This window comes from Acromyrmex echinatior, chromosome 13, assembly GCF_024713525.1.
Source record: "Acromyrmex echinatior isolate Ae372 chromosome 13, ASM2471352v2, whole genome shotgun sequence".
NCBI classification, from domain to species: Eukaryota; Metazoa; Arthropoda; class Insecta; order Hymenoptera; family Formicidae; genus Acromyrmex; species Acromyrmex echinatior.
Genome location: NC_141864.1, coordinates 10,519,145 through 10,534,933, shown reverse-complemented (window position 1 = coordinate 10,534,933; position 15,789 = coordinate 10,519,145). Strand labels below are relative to the sequence as shown.

Here is a 15,789-nt window from a genome sequence, read left to right as displayed (position 1 = left end):
AAAAATTGAAACTTCCATATCTTACAGAGTACAATTTTCGTCCTTGTTATTGCCTAATACATATTCTATTGGAAATTGAAATTGCTTCACATTTCAATTTGACTTGTACATTTCCAGAACTATAATATATACTAAAATTTCAGCCAATTTCACTGAAGACCAAAATCCTATGACTTTGTACGAGGTCCTTTATATTTATTTACATTATACAGTGTAAACTACAAGATTCCATTATTAGTACCTCGCACATTAAATTCAATTTCAGTAAAATTATTAAATATTAACTGCGAATGCTTTGATGTTTGACGTCATGTAAAGACATCTTAATGTCGATACCGTGGCTGCGTCTACGCATGATGCGCATGATCAGAGAGATTTACTCTGGCAGATGCATCATTTATCCTTGTTTAACATTCGGTGAATAACAAGGATAAATATTGTATCATGCGCATCATGCGTGAAATCACGTGAAACGGAAAGCAGCCCGCGTGTTGTCAACAGTTTGAAGTTGGGAGACTTTTGTTATATATGGGTATATTATATTGACTGTATTGACCTTCGCTGAAAGGTAGGCTGGTATAACTAAATAGTTATATTATTAGGTATAACTAAAAGAAGAAATGCGTATATGAAATGTCTCGTGATTCTTCAATTCTAAGTCGTGTATAATTTTCTTAGAATATATTCCATTACGCTCCGTGTGGTGAAATTGTATGAACGGAAAGTACGATTTTTTGATAATCTTGTAAAAATAGACTTTGACTATCCAATAATAGCAAAATTTGTGCAATGTGGATGTGGTTTATTTTTATTGGAAGTTTATTTTCTTATTTGATGAAAAGGGCATCCTATTGACTGAATCTCTCCATTTGAGATTTACTTAGAAATATTGAAAGTTGCACATCAGCCAGGCAAGGCGTTATGAATATGTTTTACACAAATATTTGATATTGGAATAACAAAATGTGCAAATGTCTTTTTTTTTTTAAGACTCCACTGATTGGTTAATATTTAGAAGCTTTCAACTTGTTCTACGAATTACAGCATATATTCTTGATCTTGTTTTCTGATATTATTTTTAATAATTGTATGTGTTTATCTTAAATTGAACTTTCAAGTTTGACTTTTATGTATTGAATAAACAGATGTGTGTTTGTGTATATATTGCCTTGATATTTAATAACTCAAAAATAATTTAAGACACACATAAGACTTAATTGTTTTAAATCAAACAAATTAAGCTTACTACATAATATTAAAATAATGAATTGTGTATGAATCTAAAAAAATATTGTTAAATATGTAATAACAGTGTGATTGGTGTGATATAATGCCTCTATGCTGTGTTTTCAATATATTTAATGTATATTTAATATAACATTGTTATTGCAGATGTGTGATAATAATATTAGTGTTGCTCTACGTATCCGTCCATTAGTAGACAATGAGCTTGAAAAAGGTTGCCAAACATGTTTAGATGTTACACTTGGAGAACCGCAAATCTGTATACGCAATACTGACAAAGCGTTTACGTACAATTATGTGTTTCCTCCTCACATTGGACAGGAAGATTTTTATAACACAGCGATTAAACAACTTGTAGATAATATCTTTCAAGGTAAATATTTCATATAAATATTTTTTCAAATCTTTATATTTTTTAGATACAATGTTGTGTTTGTATTACATTAAAGATAAATAATTTTTTGTAGGCTATAATGTTACAATATTAGCATATGGACAGACTGGAAGTGGCAAAACCCATTCTATGGGTACCAATTATACAGGTGTGGAAGAGAAGGGTATTATACCAAGAGCTATATATGATATATTTGAAATAATTCAATCCAAGGAAGATTGGAGTTTCAAAGTAGCAGTCTCATTCATGGAATTGTATCAAGAACAATTGTATGATCTTTTGTCTGATAAGCAAAAAAGCCAATCCATTGTAGATATTAGAGAGGACAGTAAAAATATAAAAATTGTCGGTATAACCGAGAAACCAGTTGAAGATGCGCGAGAAACGTTAAAATGTTTGACCCAAGGTTCCCTGGGTCGCATAACAGGTGCAACCGCAATGAATGCACATAGCAGTCGTAGTCATGCTATATTTACATTATGTATACATCAGCAAAAGAAAGATGATCCGTGAGTAATTATTGCTTTTTTATTCTATACTACTGTTTTTTATTCTGTCATTCTAGCCTGCGATACTAAACGTATGAGAATGGAAATAATTCGACTTTTCAAACAGGAATACAGCGACAGTGGCGAAATTTCATTTGGTTGATTTAGCGGGTTCCGAACGTAGTAAAAAAACTCAAACAACTGGGGAACGATTTAAAGAAGGTGTGAATATAAACAAGGGATTGTTGGCTTTGGGCAATGTTATTTCACAACTTGGTGATGGTGCCTCTGGAACATATATCGGATACAGAGATAGTAAACTTACAAGATTGTTGCAAGATTCCTTGGGTGGTAATTCCATGACTCTTATGGTTGCCTGTGTCAGTCCTGCTGGTTGGTATTCGGATACTCTTATTCTCTTCTACGCCTTCGTCTGTCCAACTAACTGCCTACTTGTATTCTAACATATTTCAATATCTATCAAGTTATGAAAATTCTGTTTGCAGATTATAACTTGGATGAAACTCTTAGTACATTGAGATATGCGGATCGCGCACGTAAGATAAAGAATAAGCCAATTGTGAACCAAGATCCGAAAGTAGCAGAGATCAATCGGTTGAACAAATTAGTTCAAGAACTGCGGCTGGCGCTTGCGAATCAGGAATTTGGCTTAACATGTCCGAAGGAACACGAGGCACTCGAGAAGAGATATAGTGTATTACAACAAAAGTTTAGAGATATGACGGAAAAGTTGAATTCGAATTTAAGAGAAATCGTAATTATGCATGAACGAGCGGAAATGGCCGAACAGGCTCGGGAAAAAATCAGATTTACTATATCGTTATTACTTGATGAATTCAAGCAAATTTTACAAGATTTTGATTCTTGTCTCGAAATCGACGATGAAAAGCGAAATAAATTAAAAGCGATATATGAAAAGATGTTAGGTGAGTTTTTCTGTGTGTCAACATCGCATTAATTATTTGTTTATAAACTACAAACTTTGATGAGTCTTTAATTTGATGTTATTTTATGCGCATAGATCTCCAAAATAACGAGAAGAAAGCATCCGAAGAACTTATAAATCATAAAATATCCAATTCTAAACATTGTTGTGTCATGCACATGGAAGAAGATATAGAATGTGTACGTACAGAGGAATTGAACGACATCGAGGATAATTTGGATTATTTTGATAGAAAGGAAGAGGAACACACACTACGGCAAGCGGAGCGAAATAACGAAGTCCAAATTATTAATAAGGAATTGGCACTCAAAGAAAGCCTCGTGTCGGAACTGTTGAAAAATGTAACGCAAGAAACCGCTGAAAGTCGTAGGAATGTCATGGAGATGGAACAAGAAATCAAACGGCTACATGTGGAAAAAGAGGAGAATTTACAAACGGTTCATACAACGGCTCACAATATCAGTTCTAAGTAAGTTATTTTAAAGCGTTTTTGTCGCCTAGCTTCTCTATTTGTCTTTTTAGTAAGTTTAGTTTTTACTAAACTTTTTTGTTAACTATTACGAAAAATGGTAGAGGACTTTTCGATTCACTTTAATCCGCTCTATTTGCACACGAAATATTTGATGATCATTCTGAGACATCCTATATATAACGATATTGCCGTTAAGAGTTGTAAAAAATATAGGTACTAATCGATAAGTGTACTATTAAGTCTTTAGCCTTTTGTTCTGAGTTTTAAATTGTGACGCGACTTTTTTCTAGATATTTCTAAGAAGTCTTTTACCTTAAGACGTAAACTTTAAGTAAGCTAATCAGATCTCAACTATAAAGTTTATAGCTTAGGACTTAACGTCTCATAGTTTAGAGCTTAAAAAAAAGACTTATTATATATACATCTATTATAGACAGGATCTAATACTTTATTTAAATGTTTTTTGTGCACAGATTGGCTGAGACGCGTCGTAAAAGAGTGCAAGAACTGGAAAAAAAGATAGCGGAATTGACACGTAGATGCATGGAACAGAACAAGATAATCAAAGCGAAAGAGAAGCAAGATCAAAGAATTAAAATTCTCTCCAGTGAGATACAATCGTTAAAAGAGACTCGAGTTAAGCTTATCAGACAGATGCGCAACGATGTAAATAATTTTACAAAGTGGAAACAATCCAAGGAAAAGGAAATTATTAAATTAAGAATGCAGGATCGTAAACGTGCTTACGAAATGGTACGCATGAAAATACAACATAATAAACAGGAGAATGTTTTTAAAAGGAAAATGGAGGAAGCTTTTGCAATTAACAAAAGATTAAAGGTACGTTTCTTTGACGACAATAGGTGCGTTAAGTTTTCATTGCAAGCATTATTTCATTCTTATTGTTTATTAAATGTTAAATAAGGACAAATAATGCTTACAAGCGCTGTAGATTCTGCAAAATGGAACGCACTTATGATCTATTCTTTCTAGTGATAGGCTTATTATATGTTGGCATTTCATAACGATATTTCTGCTATGCAAGATATTAAGCTGAGTGATTTATGTATGGCAGGGTGCTTTGGAGATGCAGAAAAAGGCGATGCAACGACAAGAAAAGAAGGCCAATAGCAAAGAAGAGATAAAAACTTGGATCGCTCAAGAAATGGAAGTATTAATGGCTACCGTAGAAGCAGATTATTCTCTTGAAAAATTGATGCAAGATAGAGCTTCGTTGGTATATCAATTGCAGCAACTTAAAAAAAATAACGAGCCGGATGAAAAGGAGCTTGCAACTGTTACTGAATTCATAGAATTGCGTAACATACAAATTGCAGATCTGCAACAAAAGCTTCTTGAGTCAGATCAGGGTAGGATTTCTGTTAAGTTGATTTGGATAATTTTACTGAGCATTGAGAGTCACTTTACTAGTAAGTGCGGTAATTCGTTACTAAATTTCTTTTTCTTTAGAAACTAGAACAAATACTCGATGGAATATGATACGTACAATAATGGACGCAAAAGTAGCACTTAAAACAACATTTCTTGTAGTTACACAAGACAGGAAGCAACAATGTTACAAGTATAACGAATTGAAAGTTAGTATATATCATAGAAAAATATTGCATATTATATATGATGTATGTACATATTTATATGCATATAATATTCATATTATGTGGATATACATATAATATGCTACCAAGTCAATTATGTAAAGATAACTGACATTTTAGGAAAAGTATCAGAATCTAGAAGCACGACTAGAAGAGTATGAAAAACAAGAGAGAGTAAATAAAATATCTTGTTCGCAAGATTTATCTGATACTGAAAAATCTTTGACAAAATCTGTAAAAAGACAGGTATAATTAATTTTATGAAACGTTTAAATAAAATAAAAGAAGTAAACATACTTTGTGTGCTTACTCAGAAAAAAGAATGAAATTATTATTATTATGCATTTTAGGTTTCGACAAAGAATTTAGATGAAAATAAAAAATCATCGCCCAAGAAAAGAAAGACGGAAAGTAAAATAAAAGAAGAAATATTCGAGAATGCTTACCTATCGTACAATGACAGTTTAGTGATAGAAGATGATGTCGATAAAGATCCAGATTGGAAAAATACGCCGCTTTATAATCGCATACAAAAATTACAGGTTTCATATTAAATTTATATTACAGAAACTGTCTTAATTACGACAAATGTTATATGTATCTTATCGATACTTGTTTGTTTCTATGTCATTTTTGTCATCCAGTTTTTGTTACTAATAATGAGGGAATCTCGCAAGTTAAATTCTGATTTTAATGAAACTGTATACACATAGATTATATAAAAAGGTGAATTAAAAAAATATCAGTTATGGCGGAAAAATGATTTCAAGGGATGAAATTATCTTCTTATAGATAAACGCGGGTTTTAGTTTTTTTCGTGATTTCTCAGAGACTATTCCAGAGATCAAAAAATATTTTCTAAACAATGGTTTTTGTAATAATTTTAATTATCTCTATTTACTCACGTTAATAATGTTTTTAAAAAAATAATTAAACATAATAAATAAGGGATGATTTCACTCTTAGGGACTCTGCGCAATCAAAGGAACAGAGAACAGAGAATAAGAATTTCAACCATTCGAAAACCATGTATTGTGGAATACACAGTTTCTAACAGGTTGAAATTCTTATAGCATGTTAGATTTACTGACTAGACCCGACTCCGAGTTAATGGTTTGTTCTATTTAGCTGCAAAAGAAGAGCTAAATTGTGCAAGAAAATGCAGCTAAAAAGAACAGTGTCGATTCAAAGTTAGTAAGTAAATCGAATTTACGGACGCTATTAATCCCTCTTCCTCTTTCTATTTGATTGTGCGCTAGTCCCTTAAAACCGTTTTTCCGTCGCTGATATTTTCTAAATTCATCTTTTTATATAATATGTATATAAAGTTTCATCAAAATCAGAATTTAATCCTTCACGAGGGTCCCTTGTTGTATATACAAAAATTAAATAGTCTGTATAATTGCGAAATTATATAGACGTGGAATTTAAATAATTATTTTCTTTATTTAGAATAAATCGAAACTCTCAGTTCAACAACTGACTTTTAATACGATAGAATCTAATAATGAGATAAAATGTGCTTGTAAAACAAAATGTGCTACGCGGATATGTACGTGTCGTAAGAATGCCGTTACCTGCAACAACTGTGACTGTGACTCGGAACAATGTCAAAATAGAAACAAAGAGAATGTAAGTGTCATTACATTATATTTAGATACATATCATATTTGTGTGTCTAGATATTATATTAATTAGTATATACACATATATATATATATATATATATATATATATATATATATTAGGTGTTGGAATTAATTCGTAGCGTTTTACAAGTGATGGGAAGTACTTTCATTAATGTATTTTTTAATGCTCATGTGAAATAAATAACATTCTTTCATTAAAAAACGCTACGAATTAATTCCAACACCTAATATATTTAGTATATGTAATATGTTATCAATTTTTATTTGCATTTTTCTTTCCAGTTGCGTACTATGCTGTTTTCAGATGTTATAATGTCAGATGAAACGAGATGTGATTAGAAAAGAAGATGATAATTTTTTTCCAATTGTACCTGAAAAGTACATTTGCTTCATAGTATTATGCTCAATCTAAATATTGTATATAATATTTTAATTTTTTGTGTCACAAATATTTATTTCACTTTTTATATTTTGACATAAACTAAACATGATAATTTTTTAATTGGCCAATTAGTGATACATGTGTAACATGTGATGTGTGCAATCGGAGCCTTCCCCATTTGTTTACATCTTACGTTTTATACAATAATAAATCGATTAATTATACAATATTATGTATTATCAATATTATCAAATTTTATAATTGAATTTATCATATAAATCGAGCAATCATAGAGAAAATTGACCAAACATAATCAGAGATCCGGATCGAAAAGTTTTTTCGATTCGATTTCCATTTAATAAAATATCAAATACATATTTCGATTTCAATTTCGGTTTTTTTTTATCAGTAAAGAAAATCGAAACTGTAAAAATTACGGTTTTTTCGGTTCTACTCACTTGCTTTATTTATTCTTTAAATTTGTTCTATTAAGAAGAAGGAGGGGAAGAAGGGGGAAGAGAGAATGTCCACCCCTTCAATCTAGAGAGCCTAATCGAAAAAAGGCGTCAATTGATCACGTGGCTGAATAAAAATTACGTAAACATTATTTTAGATATATTTCTCCCAGTCCTTTCTTACAACTTATTTGATTCTTATGGATAGATCTCACTTATTACATAATATCTACATATGTATTCTTGAATTTCATGACTTAGAATAAATTCTTGTAACATGTTGGTGAGGAAGATCTAAATAAAAGAAATGCTAGTATCTTAAAAAAAAAGTTTACATTAAATATGTCTCGCGATCCCACTAGATTTCTTATATCATATGGTGTTGGAGATATTTCTGATTATTAAAAGAATTGACGATACTGTATTAAATATTGATGATTTGAACGAAGAAACGGGTAGAACAAAAATTAAGAACAAGAATAAAAATTAAAAATTAAGAACTGAAAAAAGAACCGAAAAAAAACCATAAAATTTTAGTTCGGTTAATATGCCGTTAAATGTGTTGCAACATTTCCAGCTTCTTCATTCTTCTTCCCATCATCAAATTCTTTTTTTTTGAAATAAGAAAGTCGATATCTTTTGAACTTCGCATTTTTTTGCGAAAATAAGCCGAAGATCGCTCCTTACCAGATGTTAACTTTGTTAATTTTGGGAATCGAGTTAATTTCTTTTACAGACATATTTTCTATATCAAATACTTGCAAAATATATAAAAAAAAAATCGATTTTTTTTACCCGCTAGAATATCTTTTTAAGCCATAAGAAATGGACGAATCATAGTCAATTATTCTCCTCGCATTCAACTGTAATTGATCAATTTCTTAAGGCTTAAAACATCTATTATAAATTCAGATTTGCCGCTGAGTTCTCTTTTTACTCACTATTTTGAAGAAGACTCACTTTTGCTCACTTTTTAAAAACTCACTATTCTCACTTTTTTCCGATAAAATTGTATTATTTGTATTATCTGTGTTTGCTATAATTTTTGTCTAATAAGTTATATATTTTAAATTTTTGCTGCGTGTTTCCATTCCTTTTCTGTGAATAGATTTGAGTAATTTGAATCTCCTGCCTTATATAGTGGTGATTCTTTTATTTTATTATTGATTATTTAAAGACGGTTTTATATTTAATTTACAGTTATTCCAATCCACATAAATTAAATCAATTTATTGAACGTTAGTCATAAAAAGTGTTGTTATGTTGCCATATGCACTGTTCCATGTAAGGTAATAGTTTTATCAGTACGAAAAATTTATTAGAAAGTGTGATATTAAAAAGCGTTAAAAATGCATAAAACTTATTGTAATATTATACCAAATAACATTAGGTTGGAGAAAAAGTTCTGTGGAATTTTGTTAGCTCAAATCATATACAGAATATATTTGTTGCGAAATTTTCGATTATTTGACATGAAAGCTTAAAGTTTTTTTTAAAAGTTCGTTTTTAAAAAATATTTCTACGACTTTTTGTTACCAAGTTACACGCGGATTAAATAAAAAAACATTCTGATTTTGATTGCTCATAACTCCATTAAAAATTTTATCGTACCGTAATTAATAAAACAGATTCTAAAACAGATTCTGAAACTTAGCTCTATCAAATAATATTATGCTAATTTTTTTAAATGTAAAATATATAGATAGAAATTTGAGTTATAAAAATGTGATATTACTGTTGTTATGACCATTGCACAGTAATACGATGGTTTTGACTCAAATTTATGCAGGGTGTCTAATAAATATTGTTCTGACAGAGTTCGTGGACATGTAGAGCGGACTAAACTGAGACGGAAAGTCCTCTATCATTTTGCAATTTTCGCACTAGTTAACAAGATATTAATTGCTAAAAAAAAAAAATTGTCAAAAATTGGTTTTCAATAATTTTTTAAATACTATCAACTTTACAGAAAAACTGCAAGAGATGAAAATTATTTATTTCCTTCTCATAGAACTCTACAAATTTTTTCAAAATTTTTTATCAACTTTTTAGTACTGCATTTTCTCATTTTTAACAACATGAGAAAATACGTATTAAAAAATTCTAAAAAAATTCTGAAAAAATTCTTAGAACTCTATGAGAAGAAAATAAACAATTTTCGTCTCTTGCAGTTTATATAGTCCACTTTACATGTCCATGAATTCTCTCAAAACAATTATCAGACATCCTGTATATTTTGTTTTTTTTTTTAAATTGATAATTATACTACTCAACAGAGCAACGTATCAACTTTAAGAATCTGTTTTTTTTTTAATTGCAGTACAATGATTTTTAATGGAATTACGAGCAATTATTAAGTCAGAATGCTTAATTTTTTTTAGTACAGCATGTTCCTTATCCATTACAGAGAAACATAAGCGCAAGGCGAACGGATCTTCATGCGCGCACACTGCTACGTATTACGCATGTATGTACATTTGCACACACAGTATCATTCATTGCGGTGGCATAGATAACCTTGAAAAGGCCACCCTCGGAGCGTTACTACTTTAGCCGAATCCGCCGAGGTTTACTTAGTCTCCAGCGGCGACGATTGGAGCTGATCTCGATGAAGCGTTAAGACTTGAGGCAAAGTGCGATCCTTCTACGGTACGATACACACTCTGTTTTAAAAGTTCTAAAAGAAAGAGAGGAGATAGAGTCGAGAGTGTGATGCGTTGTTGATTGTCTTCAACGTTAAATAAAATGTCAACGTAAGATAGAAGTGCCAAGGCTGATGCCGTGTGTTGTTGGCGTATTCACGGCGGTATTATAGGTTATATTCCGGTCACCGTCACTTCTCTGGGAAGTGCGGAGTGAGGATGCCGTTCGCGAGAGATTGAACGTCGTTCGTTGTTGAAGCGGTACAGTCGGCGGACAGCATGGTGCAGCGTCCGGTTACGTCTCGACGCAACGTCAGAATATTGCTCATCGGTGAGCGCGGCGTCGGTAAGACCTCCTTGATATTGTCCCTCGTGAGTGAGGAATACGCGGAGGAGGTTCCGAGTAAGGCCGAGGAGATCACGATACCGGCGGATGTCACTCCAGAGCAAGTGCCGACGCATATAGTCGATTATTCAGGTATCCTCGAGCGTTCCTGTATTTCTCTCTTTTTAATTCTGCATATCACAGTGCTATACTACTTCATAATGTTCAAGATATTAAAACATCTAAACATGATTAATTCAGACCAAAGTCTAAGGTTAGCTCTCATTTCAAAACTGCTTTAAGTAATGTTTTAAGATAATAATATTATACTATATAATCTCTGATTTTTAAATTATTACTTAAGATGATTTTAGATATAAGGATCAACTATGAAATCCTAAAATAAGGATATAAAATGTCTTTAACAGATTTATCTTGATTTTGGATTTTGTGTTATCTGGATAATTTGTTAGAGAATTTGTTACATTAATTGTATTTCCTCCTGTCTTATATTAAAGCAAAAATTTGACGTTGTTTGTAGCTGTGGAGCAAACAGAGGATCAACTAGCAGAAGAGATTCAAAAGGCACATGTGATATGTGTAGTTTATTCCGTGGACGACGAGGACACTCTGGACAGAGCTGCCAGCTATTGGCTACCATTAATCAGAAGATGCTCGCCCGACAATCGATGTCCAGTTGTGCTTGTAGGCAACAAGATTGATCTCGTGGATTATTCCACCATAGAGGTTTGCAGTCTCTTACAGAGATTTCAGTTAGCATCCTCATTTAGCACATATGTGTTAATGATTTCTACTTTTGCAATTCCAGGCTGTATATCCCATTATGAAAGAGTTCACAGAGATTGAAAGTTGCATAGAGGTAAGATACCATTTTGCTGATAAATGAGAAAAATCTCAGAAGAAGCATTATATAAAAGAATATGATGTATCTCTTTCCAGTGTTCGGCAAAAACACTTCAGAATGTCTCGGAAACATTTTATTATGCACAAAAGGCAGTTCTGCATCCGACTACACCTTTATATAATTATGACACACAGGAGGTGAGATATTTGTCTTATATTTCTTTAATTTAATATCTAAATTTTTTTAAATTTAATCTCTTATACCAGCTCACAGAAGAATGCAAAACTGCCCTACAGCGAATTTTTAAAGTAAGTGTTTTATATAAATATACAAAAAAAATTATGATTTTTATGATATAAATTATATTGTTTTTTTTTCCAATGCAGATATGTGATGTAGATAACGATGGACTTTTAAACGATATGGAGTTGAATGCATTTCAGCAGTGGTGCTTTAACACGCCATTACAACCACAAGTGCTGGAGGATGTAAAAGCTGTTCTATCAAAAAACATCTGCGACGGTATATGTAATGGGTGTGTCACGATGAAAGGTGAGATATATTTTAGTTATTTCATATTAAATCTAAACAAATTTACAAAAAACTTCATTAATTGCAATTTCGTAGGTTTTATGTATTTACAATGTTTATTCATACAACGTGGAAGAAATGAAACGACTTGGGCTGTGTTAAGGAAATTCGGATATGATAATGAGCTGCAAATGTCAAAAGAATATATTCATCCTTCGTACGTATAAAGGTCACAAAGTTACTTAGAATTCTTTCAATAAATGTCATTGAATAATTCCGATTTTCAGATTGAAAGTTCCATCCGGCTGCAGCACGGAATTATCACACAAGGGACAGGAGTTTTTAACGTTACTGTTTATGCAACACGATCGCGATCGCGACGGAGCTCTCTCACCCTTGGAAATGGAGTCATTGTTCTCGCGATGTCTTTTCCCACCATGGGGTGATGAATACAAGTACACTGTAGCTACGAATGAAAAGGTAATGGTTCGCATCATCGTTACTTCTGATACTGATCGATTCTTTTTTATGAAAGAAGAAGAAGCCAATATGCTGATCAGCATAATGGTATCAGTAAAAACAAACTGTTAGATTTGAAACTTGTGTAGAATAAATCGATAAAGAATATTAAACGACAAGATATGTAGGTTTTAGAAATGGAAAAATATTAGACAATAATATATATACATGTACATATATTTGAAAACAACTTAATTTGACATAACGTGTGTATAATATTTCCACAGGGATGGATTACATTCCAAGGATATATGTGTCAATGGGCATTGTTGACACTAACAAACGTTCGCAAAACCTTGGAATACATGGCATATCTGGGATACAACATGTATCATAACGAGTGTCAAACAAGCTCCATTGTCGTGACTCGTGAGAAGAAGGTAGATCTGGCAAAGAAGCAGTCCAGCAGAAATGTTTATACTTGTCATGTCATAGGACCGAAAAGTAGTGGGAAGACTACGTTATGTAGAACTCTTGTTGACCCTAAACTCGAGGTAAATCACGATCATAATTACTTTTCATGAACTTTGACCAAAAAAACTGTCGCGATTAAATCTCTTTATGCGAAATTGTAGAAACTGAATGACAAGGCGGTACCATCGACCGCTCACGTTACTGTGAATACATTACATGTATATGGGCAGGAGAAAACTATAGTATTGAAGGATATAAACGTGATAAATGTTCAAGATGCTTTAACGCCAGCAGAAATACAGTGTGATGCGGCTGCTCTTGTTTACGACGCCAGTAATCCAAAGTCATTCGAGTATATAGCGCGCATTTACATCGTAAGCATCGCGTCTTTTTGCATCTGCTGCAACGATTGAAATATATTCACGATGATAAACAATGCACATGTCTTTGCAGAAATATTTCGCCGATAGTAAGATTCCCGTTCTGATAGTAGCGAATAAAAGTGACCTTTCTGAGGTAAAGCAGAGTTATCTGTTGCAACCGGCTGCCTTTTGCAGCAAGTACAAACTGATGCCTCCACAGCCGTACAGCATCTCACGAACGATCCGACGTGAGATCTTCGTCAAATTAGCTACGATGGCAGCCTTCCCGTAAGTTTATCTATCACACTTTAAAAACGGTATTAATGAAACATGGTCGAATGGATCTCGGGCTGCCTCGATTCACATATAGTAGATATTTTCCTTTGCAGCTGACATATCTGAAAGTATAAATTATGCGTCGAGATTTTTAAAGCTTCTTCGCTTATTTTTTTTTCGTACGATATTTTCCAATTGTGATTACTTTCAGAAAACAGTGTTTTATGCCGCACCTTCTCCTCGTTCTTTTCTTTAAATTTAATTTAAGAAAGAGTAGTGTAATATTAAAAAAGAAAAGAAAAAAAAGGAGATAATTCGGTATTAACAATAAGATATTTCGTGTTTAGCCGCTTTCAAGGAGCGTGGGTATTATTTTACCGAGACAGGTTGGTTCGAATTTCAATTTCACACTGTAAAAATCTAGAAGCTTGAACAAATCGTGAAAACTGCATTCAATTAATCGTCATATATTCCTCTCGATGCATGTGCTTACGGAGTTAACTCCGGATGATTTCCAATTGCTTGAGACGTCTTGACACAAACATAGTAAATTAATTTACATATTTTCAGTATTAATAAATAATTTAACGTTGTCACGATAACTTCATGTACTGATTAATAGCTCTCGGGCTGAATACGAATGTAGTGTTGTGACGATGATTAAGGCGTTGGCAAATTATTTTTTTGTGTTAATAAATAATTTAATTCTTTTAAGGTCACGAGTTTATCGTGACAACAAAGAATATGTAATTGAAAGGATTAAATTCTTTATCAATACTAAAAATATGTGAATTAATTTGCTACGTTTGTATAAAGATGTATTAAGTAATTGGAAAGCACCCTCCATCTTCTCATGTTAAATGTGTCGGGCAATTTGCTCATATTAAAAAATGTCATCGCACGGACCAAACGTTACAATGTAATTGGCTCTTTTCAGTCATATGAGGCGTACAATCCACATGTTGCTTGTCGAATCCTTACCCTCTCCATGGTGGAGTTTCACAAGGTTTTATTTCACATTATTGCTTGTGTTTCTTCCTTGCGTCGTCCACGTGTTTTAAGTCATAACTTAATAGCGTATACACCGCTTTTTTGGTTTCGTTCTTGCATGAGCATGCAATATGTAACGAATCTCTTACGAATTTTCTATCAATTTAAACTGCTTTTCTTATACATACTCTGAAATCGACATGAACTAAAAATAACATATCTATATTGCAATTTTGCACTCAACAATGTAACCGTTATATAATACCATACATATTAATTTATATTGTTAAGTGCGAAATTATAACATTAAGACGTTATTTTTAATTAATGTCGACTGGATAGATACTCTAACAGGAAAATTTTTCCTTTCAATTTAGTATCACTTGTATGATAAAACTCCATTGTCAATTGATTCGAATTTCAGTATTATCAGTATTTATGTCTGTGTTGCTCGCTATATGTATCACTAAATATAATCACGATGTTTTGAGAGTACGGCAGTATGGTTTTATCATGCTAGAATAGTCAACGTTTCTTGCGCGACTAACAGTAAATCTTGTGCTTCGACATTTCAGGCACATAAATCAATTCGGCCTAATGCAAGGGGACTCCTTGGTCTGGTGGAAAGCAGGATTGGGAATTGCGATCGCTACGATCGCGGGCTACGTGATGATGCGTGTATTGAACACAGAAAAAAGATAGTCTATCATATTCATGCTATTTGTGCGTGTTTAACTGCCTCTTCTCGTCGAATAAAGAAAGAGCCGTATTATAGATAATCGCGATATATATAGGACGAATATATAAATATATATATATATTCATAAATCACACACTAATTTTCGAAATATACAATAGCTAAGTATTAGAGAAAACTATATGATAAAGTGCAAAAATATTTACGTGTAGAGGCGCTTACTTGGTTCTGGTCAGAATACCGAAGTTTTTATTTGTCAAATCCTCATCCCGGTATATCTTATCATCTTATAAAAGCTATTTTCATCTTCTGTAATAAGTTATTTGTTTAATGTATTGTAATATAAAGTGGGAAAATGTGAGGCACTGTCTATACCGTCTATTTCTTGTTCATTTCACACAATCTACCATTTTAGTGAATTTTAAGGTGTGTGAATATATTCTAAATTCTCGAAAAATGATGCGATTAGATATTTATAATTTTCTCATTAATAACGAAAT

At 32.3% G+C, this 15,789-nt stretch overlaps 2 protein-coding genes across 6 annotated transcripts; both read left to right on the top strand.

Annotated features, from left to right (window-relative positions):
• The first annotated feature begins 115 nt into the window (after positions 1-115).
• LOC105150257 (chromosome-associated kinesin KIF4) lies at positions 116-8,180 on the top strand. 3 transcript variants are annotated; one of them, XM_011063207.2, is made up of 13 exons: positions 116-568; positions 1,393-1,618; positions 1,713-2,148; positions 2,255-2,520; positions 2,634-3,074; positions 3,170-3,563; positions 4,040-4,406; positions 4,642-4,936; positions 5,037-5,164; positions 5,303-5,428; positions 5,533-5,724; positions 6,635-6,814; positions 7,114-8,180. In XM_011063207.2, the coding sequence occupies exons 2-13, from the start codon at positions 1,393-1,395 to the stop codon at positions 7,168-7,170; spliced, it is 3,108 nt and encodes a 1,035-aa protein (XP_011061509.2). In that variant the 5' UTR covers positions 116-568; the 3' UTR covers positions 7,171-8,180. The 3 variants fall into 3 exon arrangements, 2 of the variants coding, with proteins under 2 accessions (XP_011061509.2, XP_011061508.2); XM_011063206.2 differs by lacking the exon at positions 116-568 and adding an exon at positions 597-724; XR_015547123.1 differs by lacking the exons at positions 6,635-6,814; positions 7,114-8,180 and having other exon boundaries at positions 5,287-5,428.
• A 1,988-nt stretch (positions 8,181-10,168) lies between these two features.
• On the top strand, positions 10,169-15,659 carry Miro (mitochondrial Rho GTPase). Of its 3 annotated transcripts, none has more exons than XM_087412486.1 (13): positions 10,169-10,788; positions 11,177-11,382; positions 11,465-11,515; positions 11,596-11,697; positions 11,767-11,808; positions 11,887-12,052; positions 12,128-12,248; positions 12,319-12,511; positions 12,778-13,044; positions 13,126-13,338; positions 13,418-13,614; positions 14,540-14,608; positions 15,168-15,659. In XM_087412486.1, exons 1-13 carry the CDS (start codon positions 10,590-10,592, stop codon positions 15,292-15,294), a joined length of 1,953 nt encoding a protein of 650 aa, XP_087268612.1. In that variant the 5' UTR covers positions 10,169-10,589; the 3' UTR covers positions 15,295-15,659. The 3 variants fall into 3 exon arrangements, with proteins under 3 accessions (XP_087268612.1, XP_011061511.1, XP_011061513.1); XM_011063209.2 differs by lacking the exon at positions 14,540-14,608 and adding an exon at positions 13,950-13,988 and having other exon boundaries at positions 10,172-10,788; XM_011063211.2 differs by lacking the exon at positions 14,540-14,608 and having other exon boundaries at positions 10,172-10,788.
• The last annotated feature ends 130 nt before the right edge of the window (positions 15,660-15,789 follow it).

Bases quoted from the DNA above. Each gene is read 5' to 3' on its own strand.
- LOC105150257 (XM_011063207.2), top strand. From the start codon at position 1,393: ATGTGTGATAATAATATTAGTGTTGCTCTACGTATCCGTCCATTAGTA. The intron at 3,075-3,169 runs GTGAGTTTTTCT...TTATGCGCATAG, and splicing joins GATATATGAAAAGATGTTAG to ATCTCCAAAATAACGAGAAG. The intron at 4,407-4,641 runs GTACGTTTCTTT...TATGTATGGCAG, and splicing joins CAATTAACAAAAGATTAAAG to GGTGCTTTGGAGATGCAGAA.
- Miro (XM_087412486.1), top strand. From the start codon at position 10,590: ATGGTGCAGCGTCCGGTTACGTCTCGACGCAACGTCAGAATATTGCTC. The intron at 11,383-11,464 runs GTTTGCAGTCTC...TTGCAATTCCAG, and splicing joins TGGATTATTCCACCATAGAG to GCTGTATATCCCATTATGAA. The intron at 11,698-11,766 runs GTGAGATATTTG...CTCTTATACCAG, and splicing joins ATAATTATGACACACAGGAG to CTCACAGAAGAATGCAAAAC.